General features: G+C 47.7%; 1 protein-coding gene across 1 annotated transcript in view; it reads left to right on the forward strand.

Moving 5' to 3' along the window:
* The window catches only part of lactb (lactamase beta), a 69355-nt gene that overhangs the window by 27269 nt on the left and 25451 nt on the right, over nucleotides 1-16635 (forward strand). The window contains exon 3 of the mRNA XM_033015138.1: nucleotides 13312-13502. Within this exon, the coding sequence (XP_032871029.1) occupies nucleotides 13312-13502 (191 nt within the window). The remainder of the gene's footprint in view (nucleotides 1-13311; nucleotides 13503-16635) is intronic.

Here is a 16635-nt window from a genome sequence, read left to right on the forward strand (position 1 = left end):
TCAGTCTGGTGAACCTTCTCTGTACTCCCTCTATGGCAAGAATATCTTTTCTCAGATTAGGAGACCAAAACTGTACGCAGTACTCCAGGTGTGGTCTCACCAAGACCCTGTACAACTGCAGTAGAACCTCCCTGCTCTTATACTCAAATCCTTTTGCTATGAAATCCTCTTAAATCCTCTATGAAATGCTCTTAAATCCATCCTGTCATTTGGCCTCCACTGCCCTCTGTGGCAGGGAATTCCACAAATTCACAACTCTCTGGGTGAAAACGTTTTTTCTCACCTCAGTCTTAAATGGCCTCCCCTTTATTCTAAGACTGGCCCCTGGTTCTGGACTCGCCCAACATTGGGAACATTTTTCCTGCATCTAGCTTGTCCAGTCCTTTTATAATTTTATATGTTTCTATCAAATTCTCCCTCATCCTTCTAAACTCCAGTGAATACAAGCCTAGTCTTTTCAATCTTTCCTCATATGACAGTCCCGCCATCCCAGGGATCAATCTCGTGAACCTACGCTGCACTGCCTCAATCATAAGGATGTCCTTCCTTCAATTAGGAGACCAAAACTGTACACAATACTCTAGATGTGGTCTTACCAGAGCCTTATACAACTGTAGATGCACTTCTTTACTCCTATACTGAAATCCTCTTGTTATGAAGGCCAACATTCCATTAGCTTTCTTCACTGCCTGCTGTACCTGCACGCCAACTTTAAGTGACTAGTGTACAAAGACACCCATGTCTCGCTGCACCTCTCCCTTACCTAACCTAACCACATTGAGATAATAATCTATACTCATAATTGTATCTATACTCATAATTTTATAAACGTCAATCATCATCCTCCAATGCTCCCGGGAAAATGTGTCCAGCCTCTTCATAGCACCTCCTCCCTTTATGACATGGCAGGTCAGGCAGCATCTCTGGAGGACATGGATAAGTGACGTTTGGGTCTGAACCTTCAGACTGATTGTAGTAGGGGTCAGAGAGGTAGAAGAGAGGTGGGAGTGGGACAAAGTCAGGCAAGTCATAGGTGGATACATAAAAGGGAGATTTGATTAGCAGGGGGTGGACAAAGGCCAGAGATGAAAAGAAGCCAAAAGGCTGTGAAATCAGTCTGAATCATTTACATCCAAGTTGTTTACTGTCAAAAACAGCAGAAGCCTCAGCATAGATACCTGTGGAACACCATTGGTTACAGACTACAACCAGATTGAATGACATCCTTATTATATCAGTGTACTATAAGAAATGCTATCAAATGCCTTACTAAAGTGTATGTTGACAACATCCACTGCCGTACCCTTATCAATCATGTGCGGCACCTTCAGTAAAACTGAACAAAACCACACTAAGTCCCTAATCATCCCATTCTTTTCCAAATGGGGGCAAATTCTATCCGAAAAAATCCTTTCCAATTGCTTCCCTACCACTGATATGAGGCTCACGGGCCAACAATTTCCTAATTTGTCCACATTTCCCATCATAAACAAAAGAAACACAACACATAAAGTCACAACACATAAACACATAATAGGCCCGACTATGGGTGAACTGGGGTTGGGGACTGGACTTTGTGCCTTCCCTCATGGTGGGAGCCATTGTGGGGGGATGTTCTATGTGTTTAAGACTCTCATTGGTGTTATGTCTGTAGTTTGTTTTGTGTGCTGCAAAATGGCAAAAAGCATTTCACTTCACTACACCTAGGTGTATGTGAATGTGACTAATAAAATACCTTTGATACCTTTGATCTTGTACCTCATGGTTTCCAGCTCCAGTTCCCTACCTCCCAGTTCGGACCCAAGCTGGACTATAGATCCCGACTGGCTATCTCACGCTTTACACGGCAGTTCTCCTTCCGTGCTCTGCGATCTACTCTAGCTGCAATGCGCTGGCAACAGCAGGACCTCGCTTTGACTCTCCCGAAACTTCGGACCTCACTCACCCAGACCTGCAATGAACCCCAACTCTACTTCATCCAACGGCAGATCCACGTCTTCAATCAACGATTCCTGGCCCATTTGGACTCCACCAAGGACCTTAAACTCGCCCGCCTCCAGGCTGCTCCTGCCACCGACACTCTACGACTCGACCGCCTGCAGGCCCCGGCCCATTCGCTGCCCGCGCCGCCCGCCCTAACACCACCAGGCCGAGTCCCGCGACGCCATCTTTGCCACAAGGAGCAGCACCAGCACTCACCGCCTTCCTGGCCGACTTCAGGCCCGGACCCACCGAAGATGCCGCCTTCGGCGACCTCCACGTGGCCGCTGCCACTGACCTTCAACTACCCACCGTTGATGCCGATCCTCGCTACGTCACCGTTAACGCCTCCTCACTACCCCCTTGATTCCTCCGACTATCGCCACCAAAAAGGGATCGCCGAACCTCGCCGCCTCACCAGGACCGCCGAACCTCTCTGCCCCACCGGGACCGCCGAACCTCTCTGCCCCACCGGGACCGCGGAACCTCTCTGCCCCACCTGGACTGCCAAACCTCGCCGTCACACTGGGACCGCCGAACCACGCCGCCTCGCCGTCCATCCGCTGACTGGGACCTATGTCCTTCGCCCGCTGTCCCGGACTCCACTCTCCGCGGGCCTCCATCATCGACTCTACCGACCCTCGCTCCTCCACCGCCCTCCAGCAGGCTGCAGTCGTTGCCTTACTTGAGTCCGAGGCTCAGCACCGGGCCTGAAGTCTCCACGCTGCAGACTCTGACATCACGGGGTCTAACTGTGCTGGGTCCTAGTGCTCCCCCCCCCAACACAGGGAATCTCAGTGGTTGTTCCACTGGGTCATCCCCTTCCCCCTCAAACCATGATACCCCAGCTCCTCCACACCTACACTAGAGTCCTCATACCCCCCTCCTCCTTGACCGCCCACCACCCCACGACCAAACATCGCCATAGCCTCCGTCCACTCACCTGCCTTCCTCCGGCCCCAACCCCCATCCTTGCCGTGTGTTCACCATCCCCCCTGACCTCCCCCTCTCTGATACCGAATGGTCTGTCCTCAGCAGAGGCCTCACTTTTGTTCCCCTCCGTCCCCACCTCAATGAGTTCCGCGTTCGCCACGATGTGGAGCTCTTCCAACGCCTCCGCATCAAAACGTTTTTCCATGGGAATGAGTCCTCACCAATGATGACCCCTTCTCCAGTCTCCAACGGACCCCCTCCTCTTGGAGTCCCCCTCATGGCCATCTACCTGCTTTAGACCTTTTTATTTTAAACTACCGGCGGGATATCAACCGCCTCAACTTCTCCACTACCCTTTCTCACTCTAACCTCTCCCCCCCTCCCCCCGAACGTTCAGCCCTCCATTCACTCTGCAACAACCCAGACTGGGTGATCAAACCCGCCGACAAGGGAGGTGCCGTGGTAGTTTGGCGCGCTGATCTCCACAAGTCTGAGCCCACGCTCCAACTCTCAGACATCTACTCCTACTTATCATTGGACCATGACCCCACAGACGGGCACCAGGCCATGATCTCTAACACCATCACTGACTTCATCACTTCTGGCTCCCTGCCCTCCCAAGCCTCCAACCTCAACATTCCCCAGCCCCGCATGGCCCGATTTTACCTTTTCCCCAAAATCCACAAACCTGACTGTCCTGGCAGACCCATTGTTTCCGCCTGTTCTTGTCCCACCAAACTTATTTCCACATACCTCGACTCCATCCTATCCACCCTGGTTAAATCCCTCCCTACCTATGTTCAAGACACCTCACACGCTCTTCGTCGGCTCCATGTCATCCGTTTTCCAGGCCCCCATTCAATCATCTTCACCATGGATGTCCAGTCACTCTACACCTCCATCCCCCACCAGGAGGGTCTTAAAGCCCTCCATTTCTTCCTCGACCACAGAACAAACCAATCCCCGTCTACCGATACTTTCCTCCGCCTAACGGAGTTGGTCCTTACCCTTACCAACTTTTTGTTTGACTTCTCCCATTTCCTCCAAATACAAGGCGTATCTATGGGCATGCGCATGGGCCCAAGCTATTCCTTCCTCTTTGTAGGGTACGTCGAACAATCTTTGTTCGAGGTGTACCATGGCCCTATACCCCATCAATACCTCCGCTACATCGACGACTCCATTGGTGCTACCTCCTGCAGCCATACAGAACTCACTGACTTCATCCATTTCACCACTAACTTCCATCCGGCACTCAAATACACCTGGACCACTTCTGACATTTCCCTACCATTTCTAGACCTCACTATCTCCATCGCAGGTGATAGACCACTGACCGGCATCCACTATAAACTGACTCACTCCCTTGGCTACCTGGACTACGTTTCTTACCACCCTGCTTCCTGTAAGTACTCCATCCCCTACTCCAAATTCCTCCGTCTACGCCGCATCTGCACCCAGGATGCGGTGTTCCAAACCAAGGCATCGGAGATGTCCTCACTCTTCAGGGAACGGGGGTTCCCCTCTTCTACTATAAATGAGGCTCTCACCAGGGTCTCTTCTATACCCTGTAACTCTGCTCTCACTCCCATCCCCCCACTCATAACAAGGGTAGAGTCTCCCTTGTCCTCATCTTCCACCCTACCACCCGTCACATACAACTAATAATCCTCCAACATTTTTGCCACCTCCAACGGATCACACCGCTGGCTACATCTTCCCATCTCCTCCCCTGTCTGCTTTCCACAGAGACCACTCCCCCCGTAACTCCCTGATCAATTCATCCCATCCCACGCAAACCATCCTCTCTCCTGGCACTTTCTCTTGCAACCGCAGGAAATGCTACACTTGTCGCTTTATCTCCCCCCCCCTTCTCTCCTTTCAAGGACCCAAGCAGTTTTTCCAGGTGTGGCAGAGGTTCACCTGCACCTCCTCCAACCTCATCTATTGCATCCTCTGCTCTAGGTGTCAGCTGCTCTACATCAGTGAGACCAAGCGTAGGCTTGGCAATCGCTTCGCCCAACACTACCGCTCAGTTTGCAATAACCAACCTGATCTCCCGGTGGCTCAGCACCTCAACTCCCCCTCGCATTCTGAATCAGAACTTTCGGTCCTGGGCCTCCTCAATGGCCAGAGTGAGGCCCACCGTAAATTGGAGGAGCCGCACCTCATATTTTGATTGGGTAGTTTACACCCCGGTGGGATGAACATTGACTTCTCCAATTTCAGGTAGTCCCTGCTTTCTCCTTCTTTCCCCTCCCCATCCCAGCTCTCCCTCAACCCACTGTCTCCACGTCTTCCTTTCTTCTTCCCACCTCCCCACCCTCACATCAGTCAGAAGAAGGGTCTTGACCCGAAATGTCGCCTATTTCGTTCTATAGATGCTGCCTCACCTGCTGAGTTTCTCCAGCATTTTGGTCTACCTTCGATTTTCCAGCATCTGCAGTTCCTTCTTAAACATAAAGTCCCATGCATCTTACAATTGCCTTGGATTGAGCATATGAGGCCCTGGGGACTTGTCTATCTCAAAACCCTTCAAGATACCAAACACCACCATCTTCCTTATCTGAGAACTGTCTGAACATTATTATACCCCACACTGATCTCAATATCTTACATAACCTTCACCTTGATGAATTTAGATGCAAAGTACTTGTTTAGTATTTGTCTATACCCCCTGATTCTAAGCATTAATGTCCTCCTTTAGACTTGAGGGGGCCAATCCTCTCACTAATTTCCCTCTTGTTTTTAATATGATTCTCTTTAATTCAACTCGCCAATGGCTTTCCTGGCCCTTCTTTCTCCCAGTTTGAGTTCTTTCCTCAAAGGCCCTGCTTCATTTCATCTTCCAACACGTTACATTTAGTTCCTTTATCTTTTTGACGAAATCTTCAACCCCTCCTTTCATCCACGGTTCCCTTATCTTTCCATCCTAATCCATCCTCTTTACTGGAACATGCCGCTCCTGAACTCTGATCAGCTGGTCTTTAAACAACTCTGACGTGACAACTCTGGGTGGCTGGGCGGCACGCGAGCTGGGCAGCTCTCGGGCTGGGTGGCTGGGCGGCCCTCGGGCTGGGTGGCTGGGCGGCCCTCGGGCTGAGCAGTTCTCGGGCTGGGCAGTTCTCGGGCTGGGTGGCTGGGAGGCGCTCGGGCTGGGCGGCTCGGCTCACTCACGGCTTCTGGACTGTCACTCACGGACGCTGGACTCTTTCACTCACGGACTCGGGACTCAGCCTCGCCACCAGGACTTTATTCTCCTTGCCCCGGTGATTGACAGCAGGTGCTGGAAAGGGCGTTACCTTCATGGTGACTGACAGGCGACCAATCTGCTGATCTCACGATTTTTAAACCTTCATAACTTTTGTAATATTCCACTGATCAGAGCAAAACTTGGTGCGCTTGGAGCAGAGGAGAACGGTGAGTAAGATGGCGAAAAAAATCCTGGCGATACAGGGTACATTTTTGCGCAAATTTAAAAACAGTGCAAACCGCAAGAGGACAAGATGAAAGTTTTAGTAATAGTATAGATGATTCAAACATCATTATGCTTTGTAGTTCAGTCCATTATTAGAATTGTTTTATTGAAAATAAGATGGAATAAAAACAATGCCTTGCTAATTTATTAACATAGAAACATTAAAAATAGGTGGAGGAGGAGGCCATTCGGCCCTTCAAGCCAACACCACCATTCATTGTGGTCATGGCTGATCATCCAGAATCAGTAACTCGTGCCTCCCTTCTCCCCCTATCCCTTGATTCCGCTAGCCACAAGAGCTCTATCTTACTCTCTTTTAAATGCATCCAGTGAATTGGCCTCCACTACCTTCTATGGCAGAGAATTCCACAAATTCACAACTGTCTGGGTGAGATTTTTCGCATCTCAGTTTTAAATGGCCTCCCCTTTATTCTTTGACTGTGGCCCCTGGTTCTGGACTCCCAAACATTGGGAACATGTTTCTTGCATCTAGCTTGTCCAGTCCTTTTATAATTTTATATGTATCTATAAGATCCCCTATCATCATTCTAAATTCCAGTGAATACAAGCCCAGTCTTTCCAATCGTTCCTCATATGACAGTCCCGAAATACCGGAGATTAACCTCGTGAATCTATGCTGCAGTGCCTCAATAGCAAGGATGACTTTCCTCAAATTAGGAGGCACTTCTCTTTTTCCTAATCGGACACCATTGAGATAATAATCTGCCTCCTTGTTCTTGCTGCCAGAGTGGATAACCTCACATTTATCTACATTTATTCTGGTGTAGAAGAAGACCATGCCGATTTTCAGCAGAACTATCCCATTAGCCTTCCATTTATTTCCCTGTGTTGCTGCAAGTTAACTTAATTAAATGTTCATCCATTGACCGTTTTGCCATTTATCTTTCAATGGTCTTGGTAATAGCTAAATAGTCCATCAGTACATCTTTGCGATGTGCGAAGAAACTAGAGTAGCCAGTGGAAACTTCCTGGAGAGAATGCATAAACTCCACACAGATAGCACCAGGAGTCATGATTGAAACCTTGTCTCCTGTCTGTGCCGCACAGTTTTTCACAATTGTTGCATCTCAGTGCCAAAAAATTACTTTTGAAATAAAGGAAATTGTAACCTCCACAAAGATCAATGAGGTAAAATAATATGGAATCTGTTAATAGTTGTAGTGGACAGATACCTTTTAGAACCTGAGGGGCATCTTTTTCACACACACAGAGGTGCCGGAGGAGGTAGTTGAGGCAGGTACTAACTAGAACAAAATTTAAAATACATTTGGACATATGCATGGATAGGAAATGTTTAAAGGGATGTGGCCAAAAGCACAAATGGGAATAGTGTGGACAGGGCATCTTGGACGGATTGGCAAGTTGGGCTGCTGAGGGTTTTAGCTACAGGGAGATGTTGGGTTGTTTTCCCTGGAAAGCTATAGATTACGAGGAAACCTGGGAGAAGTATATAAAATTAAGAGAGGTATAGATAGGCTAGACAGTCAGAACCTTTTTTCCAAGATGGAAACCATAAATATTACAGGCAATAGCTTCAAGGTGAGAGGGGCAAAGCTTAAAGGAGATGTGTAGAGTAAATTTGTTACACATGGGGCGGTGAGTGCATGGAACGTGCTGCTAGGGGTGGCGGTTGAGGCAGATACGATAGTGGCATTTAAGTGACCTTTGGTTAGGCACATGGGTATGCAGGGAATGGAGGGATATGGATTATGTGTAGGCAGATTAGAGTTGGTATCATATTGAGCACAGATATTGTGGACCAAAGGATATTGTGTTCTCATGCTGGACAGTTCTGTGTTCTATGTTCAAGCCCCGAGTTCTGGTAACATTTTTGTGAATCTTTTCAGCACCTTTTCCAGTTTAGTGATATCCTTCTTTTGGCTGGGTGACTAGAACCATACATACTGTAGTCTTTAGAGAGTTGGAAGGTGAATCACACAGTGCAAAATGACCTGAGATTTATCTATCTAGTTAGTAGTTGTTTCCTTTAACCTTTTTGTGCTTTCCAGAGTGGCATTTTTTAGCTTTAAAGTAATTGTAATATTGTTGAATGCCAAGAGGAGATGATTTTACTTCGGAGTCACGTGAGTGACTACGTGAAGAGCCCGCTCAGCACGCATGCGCGGCATTGCGTTCAGCAGTGCAACAGCGGCCGCATCGGGAGTCAGGCGCTCCCGCTACAGATTGAAAGAACGGACCGTCAGGTAAGTACCCTGAGGTCGGGTTTCTTTCACAGGAGAGCCTTCTGCTTTGTTTTACAGGCAGAGAACAAAAAGGCTCTTGAACAAACCTGTCCCCCGCTCGACTTCCAACGGAGGAGCGTTCCATCTTGGGGGGGGGGGGGGGCAGCAACAGGCGGTAGGACTGCTTACCGGGCGCTCCGCCATCCCCGACACCCTGCCGAGCCCAGTCCCGCTAGCACCTGAGCAGCGGGCTGGATGTAAAGCTACCCGAAAAAGCGTCCGGCCGGTGGCTTCCGACTTGTCGGACGGGGACGTCTCTCCACCCGCACGGGGGAGAGACAGCCGCCTGAGCCGCATGGAGCGGCTCCTGGTGCACGTGCTCCAGCGAGATGCGCTGCGTGAGGGGCGCTCTCGCAGGGGGAGTTCAGGCACTCCCTTCACAGTGCCTTGTGCACTGGCCATCGCTTCCTCCTTACCCGAGGGTAGCTTTGGTGACCAGGACTGGGCTGGTCAGGAAGAGGGGACGCTGGCTGAAGAAGTCGGGAGTATGCAGGACCAGGAAGAGCTGCTGGGTGTGGTGGACCGCTACGTGTCAGCCCCACGTGCAGGAAGGCCATTAGAGCCTAAACTAGCGGCCAGCATCAACCACCTCTCCAACAGGCCCCTACAGGAGCAGGTGGTTAATGAGGCCTTAAAAATGTACACAGCTCCAGAAAATTGTGAGTCCCTCAAAGTGCCGGCTGTCAACAGCCAAATCTGGGGGCACGTTGGGACAAATATTCAGAACCAGGAGCTGATACTGCAGTGGATCCTCAGGCTCCTGATGTCAGCCATCACATCATTGCTCGTTCTGTGGACAATACGGAGATGACCACAACCAACAAGACACTCTCGCACTGTTGTACAACACGCAGTTCGAGATAAATAACCTCCGTAAATAAATCATAAGACCTGCCCTAAATCCAAAATTCGCGGGGTTGTGCAAAACCCCAGCCACTGAGCCAGACACACTGCTCTTTGGCAAAGACCTCACGAAAAAAGTAAAAGATATGGAAGAGGCCTCTAAAACATTTGGTCTCATGAGGGCAGGCCCCGGGACGAGCAAACCCAAAACAACAATACCCAAGCGGCAGCACCCCACCGCGTCCACCAGTCGACGTCTACCATATGGGACTGGTGAAAGCTCGGGGTCCGCATTTTATCACCGGAAGTCTTTTTTAGACCAAGGCCCAGAGCGGACCCCATGGAAAATGCGCCACCCCCCAACATCACCGTCACGTCAGACAACGCGCAAGACTCGCTGGTCTGGGAAGAGACAGAAGAAACACCCATAACCATGGAGGTAGGTGGGTCTGGCTCCTACCAGCATATAGAAAGTAGGGGCACAACAGGGGGGAGATTACACCTGTTTAAGGAAGCATGGGAGTCTATCACGAGTGACAAGTATATACTCAATAGCATTAGTGGATACAAAATACAATTTATACTATAAAAATTGCCACCAGTTCAACATTCACCCCAGAGGGTCTTTTCCCTCTCAGTTAAAGAGAAACGAGAGGGACAAGCTGAACTGGTGAGACTAATCACTAAGGGTATCATGGGAAAAAACAAAACATGGACCCTTGGAATTTGTGTCAAATATATTCACTAAAACTAAAAAAGATGGTGGGTATCGCATCATCATTGACTTAACTTCACTAAATATGTTTTGTTAAGTATGTACATTTCAAAATGGAAACGTTTGTTACTGCCAAACAACTGATTTCCAAAGGACACTTCATGGCAAACATTGACCTCAAAGAAGCTTACTATTCAGTACCCATTCACAAGGATCATCGCAGATACCTGAAATTTACCTGGATGGGGCAGCTATGGCAGTTTAAAGCATTACCCAATAGGTTAACATGAGCCCCAAGATTATTCACCAAGATACTAAAACCAGCCCTGGCAATATTAAGAAGACAAAAACATATGGTCATGGCATATCTTGATGATATCTTAATAGTAGGCAAGACCATGGAATTGGCATATCAGCTGTGTCAGCTACCAAACAGTTGTTCGAAACCTTGGGATTTGTCTTACATCCAGATAAATCTAAGTTGAAGCCATCCACAACCATGGACTACTTGGGCTTCACAATTAACTCAGCCCACATGTCTGTAACTTTGCCAAAAGACAAAACAACTGAATTGGCACAATCATGCAACAATTTAATGGTAAACGAGCGACCAACTCTTCGACAAGTAGCAATAGTAATTGGGGAAATGGTAGCAGCATTTCCGGCTACACAATTTGGACCTTTGCACTATCAAAACTTGCAAAGAGCAAAGGTACAGGCATTAAAACGACATGCAGGTCATTATGATCGTATCATGAAATTACCCACTGAAGCAATATCAGAACTACAGTGGTGGGCAGAAAACGTTTGGCATAGTTTCAGCCCTATCATCATCATTAACCCTACTTTAGTTATCCAAACAGATGCCAGTGCTCAAGGCTGGGGAGCGACTAACTCCATATCCAGCACAGGTGGTAGATGGACTAACCTAGAGTCATCATTACTACTTACACTGGGCATTAACTATCTAGAGATGTTGGGTGCCTTTTATGGTTTAAAAGCGTATGCATCCAATATGCATCACTTGCATGTACGGTTACAAACAGACAAACAGTAGGTGGCCTACATTAACCATATGGGCGGCATAAAATCGATATCATGCAACAAATTGGTCAACACAATTTGGCAATGGTGTGTCGAAAGACATATTTGGCTATCAGCAACTTACCTGCCAGGTAAGCTAAATACAGTGGCAGACACCAGGTCACGCATATTTAATGACAACACCGAATGGATGTTAAACCCCAAAGTGTTTGCAAAGATTATTAAGCAATATGGCACGCCAGATATCGACTTATTTGCATCAAGGCTAAATCACCAGGTACCTATGTATGTCGCTTGGGAACCCGACCCTGAGGCAGCAACGGTAGATGCGCTCGCGCTGGATTGGGGAAATTTCTTCTATGCATTTCCTCCCTTCTGCCTCATCAGCCGTGTACTACGCAAAATACAAATGGACTCTGCTTCAGGTATTTTGATAGTACCCGACTGGCCTACACAGCCATGGTTCCCATTACTCCACGACATCCCTCCGAACATCCACAAGAAAACAGTACTTGTCCAGCATCAAAAAGTGGGAGAAGTACTGCTTGGATACAGGGACCACCTACTCAACCGCTACAGTTACCAACGCACTGGAATTCCTGGCGAACCTTCACCACGATGAAGGACTCAGCTACAGTGCCATCAACACAGCTAGAAGTGCCCTGTCTGTCTATTTAAAACAAGCTCCAGGACAACAGGCCATGGGGTCCCACCCGCTGGTGGTCAAACTAATGAAGGGTATTTACAACTCTAACCCCACTAGACCAAGGTACACCCATACATGGGATGTCAGTGTGGTCCTGACATACCACAGGGGATGGTCACCAGCCAGATCCCTCAACCTGGAACAATCTACGCTCAAAACACTCATGTTGATGGCACTTGTATCTGCACAGAGGGTCCAGTCACTACACCTATTGCGACTGGACAACATGATCACAGCTCCAGACCAGATTTCTTTCATTATCCAGGGACTGATCAGACAGAGCAGACCAGGAACACCTAATCCAGTCGTAGAATTCCGGGCTTACCCGCCAGAACCACGGTTATGTGCCATGACCCACCCACTGTCCTACAGAGACACAACCAAAAATATTCGAGGGAGTGAAAAAGCCTTATGGGTCAGTCATAAAAAACCTTATGGTCGGGTGACGAGCCAAACCATTTCGAGATGGCTCAAGCAGGTGCTAAAAGCTGCTGGGATAAACACTAACATGTACAAATCTCACTCCACCAGGGCAGCATCCACGTCGACGGCCAAAAGAATGGACGTGCCTATAGACCACATCCTGGCTACAGCAGGATGGTCGGGGGAAAGAATGTCCAGAACTTTTTATAATAAGCCGTTGGCAAAACCTGCTTTATTTGCAGAAATTTTTTTACAGACTGCAAATATTTAATTTAAGCCCAGGGGAGCAATTTAATTTCTTTGTTGTTATTGTTAAAAAATACCGTTGTGTTTTTCTACAAACAGATTCATTGGTTGATTACGATAACACACTTCCTCCCTCAAGGACTTCGGCAGTGAGTGAAGTATGAACTGTTACACGGTTTGAAATCACAGAGCTTTAAAATCTTCACGTAGTCACTCACGTGACTCCGAAGTAAAATAGTAAGATTAAACGAGAACTTACCAGTTTGAAGTTTGATCTGTATTTTATGAGGAGTTACGATGAGGGATTACGTGCCCTCCGCTCCCACCCTCAATAATATGGGTCAAACTGATAACTGATGTCTCCTTTTCTTTACTATGTTTATTTCAATAACTGTGTCTATCTGATTCCACACCGCTGCTTTGAAGTATGCCGCGCATGCGTGCTGAGCGGGCTCTTCACATAATCCCTCATCGTAACTACTCATAAAATACAGATCAAACTTCAAACTGGTAAGTTCTCGTTTAATCTTACTATTAAACTCCTTCTTGTTGCAGATGCTCATTGCTTGCCAAAGTGTAAAGAATATTATATCATCTGTTTAATCCTTGGTGTTGCCTAAGCTTTTGATTTGCTGTGTTCCTAAGCAAGTTCTCATTTCTGATTCTGGCTTTCTTCAAGGTCTGGGGTACGCAGATGTGGAGAACCGAGTGTCGTGTAAACCGGAGACTGTCATGCGAATCGCCAGCATCAGCAAACCACTGACCATGACAGCCATTGCCAAGCTGTGGGAGAAAGGAAAGCTGGACTTGGATGCTCCTGTGCAGATATATGTGCCAGAATTTCCTGAAAAGAAATATGACGGTGAAAAAGTAAGAACGTTTCAAAGACGCATTTTGGCAGTTGTTTGTTAAGTCCACGATATGTTTTATATCACGTTTATGTTTGTTTCACATGTATCACTAAATTATGCCATGGAGGTTGCCTATCCATTCTTGTCAGAGGTGATGCCTGACCTGCTGAATTACTCCAACAATTTATGTTTTGCCCGTTCAGCAATGTTGGCTTATTTTTCTTTCGAACAGTTAACCTTTGTGGCTGCTATTCTCAGATCTCTTAATGGCACTATACTTCAAACTCCCACTATGCCTACTTTCAAATGTTGGCATGGCATTGATACAGTATTGTGTTCTGGACGGAAGTCAGGACATAAAATATACAAACTAGTAGAAACAAAGAACAGCAGATAATAATAATAATAATAATAATAATAATAATAATAATAATATCTTTTATTGTCATTGCACGTCAGTGCAACGAGATTTAGTGTGCAGCTCCACTGATGTACAAGAAAGGTAAATAAATACAATACATAAATAAGCAAGCTGAATTGATTGACGTGACCATCTGAGGGAGACTGTCCAAAGGGCAGTGGGTGGGGGGGCACTCATTAGGGCCGGTTCAGAGCCGCTATAGCTCTTGGGATAAAACTGTTCCTGAGTCTGGAGGTTCGGGCGTAGAAGGCCTTGTAACGTCTGCCGGAGGGAAGTAGTTGAAACAGACCGTGGCAGGGGTGTGATGAGTCCTTATGGATGCTGAGGGCCTTCCTGAGGCACCGAGTGTGGTAGATGCCCTCCAAGGCTGGTAGCTCTGTCCCGATGATCCGCTGCGCTCTGTTGATGACGCGCTGAAGAGCTCTCCTCTCCGCCTCCGTACAGCTGAGATACCACACTGAGATGCCATACGTTAGTATGCTCTCTGTGGTGCAGCGGTAGAACGTTGTCAGCAGCTGTTGGGGCAGACCAGTCTTTTTTAATGTCCTCAGGAAGAACAGTCGTTGCTGTGCCTTCTTGAACAGCGTGGCGGTGTTTGTGGACCATGTGAGGTCTTCTGAAATGTGAGTGCCCAGAAACTTAAAGCTGGACACTCTCTCCACACTTTCCCCGTAAATGGAGATTGGGGCGTATTCTCCAGAATGGGACCTCCTGAAGTCAATAATCAGCTCCTTGGTCTTGGAGGTGTTTAGTGCCAAGTTGTTATTGGCGCACCAGTCCGCCAGGTTCTGCACCTCCGCTCTGTAGTTTGTTTCATCACCGTTGGTGATCAGCCCAATCACTGTTGTGTCGTCTGCAAACTTCACGATGGTGTTGGTGTCGAATGCAGGGACACAGTCGTGAGTGAAGAGGGAGTAGATGCTGGGCTATATCAAAGATAGACACCAGGTGCTGGAGTAACTCAGCGGGACAGGCAGCATCACTGGAGAAAAAAGATAGGTGGGTCGAGACCCTTCTTCAGAATCTTGGAGTTTTCAGAGACTAGTTTGGTTCAGCTCTCAACTTATTGGTTGGCTAGCTGGTTTCATGTTATCAGCCTTGGCATAGTAATATAGATATTATTGTTGCTGCCTCACAGCTAGTGAACCCTGGTTTGATCTTGCTCTCTGGTGCTGTCTGTATAGACATTGCATGTTCTACCTGTGACTGCATGGATTTCCTCCGGTTTCCTCTCACACCTCAAAGATGCGTAGGATGGCGCCTGTCAGTGGCGACATGTTGCCAGCAGCACAGCAGAAAATCATCAAATATTGTAGTTCTCAGCTTACCTGTATAAAAGAAACAGCAGAAGCCAGCGCTGTAACTGACAAGCTGCTCATGCAATTAAACGCATTAACGCTATTGCGATCTACCGGCAGCAACCTTGCTGACTGTAAGAGAATTCCCGATCACAGGGGAATCCCCGACCTGGCTGTGGATCACAGGAACAGTACGTACTGTACCTGGAAACACCAGGGAGGCCACCATGGTGTCCGGCAGGCAGGACTACAAGTCAGACTGAAGCGCAGGGGTCTACGACCCCCTCTCCCTACCATCCTGCTAGCCAATATACAATCAATGGAAAATAAAGTGGAGGACTTAAGATCAAGGCTGCTTTACCAAAGGGAGCTGAGGGAATGCTCTGTGTACTGTTTCATAGAGACATGGCTGCTCCCCAGACTCAGCCATACAGCCTGAAGGTTCCTCCATCCATAGTATGGACCGAACGCAGGCATCTGGGAAAGGGAGAGGCGGAGGCTTCTGCCGCATGGTCAACTCTTCGTGGTGCTCAGACGTGGCAGTTCTGTCTAACTCCTGCTGTCTGCACTTGGAACATTCTACCTCCGGAGGGAATTCATCTCCATCATCCTGAACTCATTCTAAATCCCACCCTAGGCAGACGTCCATCTAGCATTGGAGCAACTGCACGCCATGGTTAACGACCACCAGACAGCGTACCCCGAAGCCTTTACTACATTAGCCGGGGACATACACTCACTCACCCACACACTCACTCACTGACTGCAAGGGACCTACATTTGTTTTAACTAATCTTTTTCTCTTGACATATCTATAAAAACGTTTGCAGTCAGTTTTTACGTTCCCTGCCAGTTTTCTTTCATAATCTATTTTCCCTTTCCTAATTAAGTCCTTTGTCCTCCTCTGCTGGTCTCTGAATTTCTCCCAGTCCTCTGGTAGGCTGCTTTTTCTGGCTAATTTGTATGCTTCATCTTTTGTTTTGATACTATCCCTGATTTCCCTTGTTATCCACGGATGCACTACCTTCCCTGATTTATTTTTTTGCCAAACTGAGATGAACAATTGTTGTAGTTCATCCATGCAGTCTTTAAATGCCTTCCATTGCATATCCACCGTCAACGCATTAAGAATCAATTGCCAGTCTATCTTGGCCAATTCACGTCTCATACCCTCAAAGTTACCTTCCTTTAAGTTCAGGACCCTTGTTTCTGAATTGACAATGTCACTCTCCATCCTAATGAAGAACTCTACCATATTATGGTCACTGTTGCCCAAGGGGCCACACACAAGACTGCTAACTAACCCTTCCTCATTACTCAACACCCAGTCTAGAATAGCCTGCTCTCTCGTTGGTTCCTCTACATGTTGGTTTAGAAAACTATCCCGCATACATTCCAAGAAATCCTCTTCCTCAGCACCCTTGCCAATTTGA

Source organism: Amblyraja radiata, chromosome X, assembly GCF_010909765.2.
Source record: "Amblyraja radiata isolate CabotCenter1 chromosome X, sAmbRad1.1.pri, whole genome shotgun sequence".
Lineage (NCBI taxonomy): Eukaryota > Metazoa > Chordata > Chondrichthyes > Rajiformes > Rajidae > Amblyraja > Amblyraja radiata.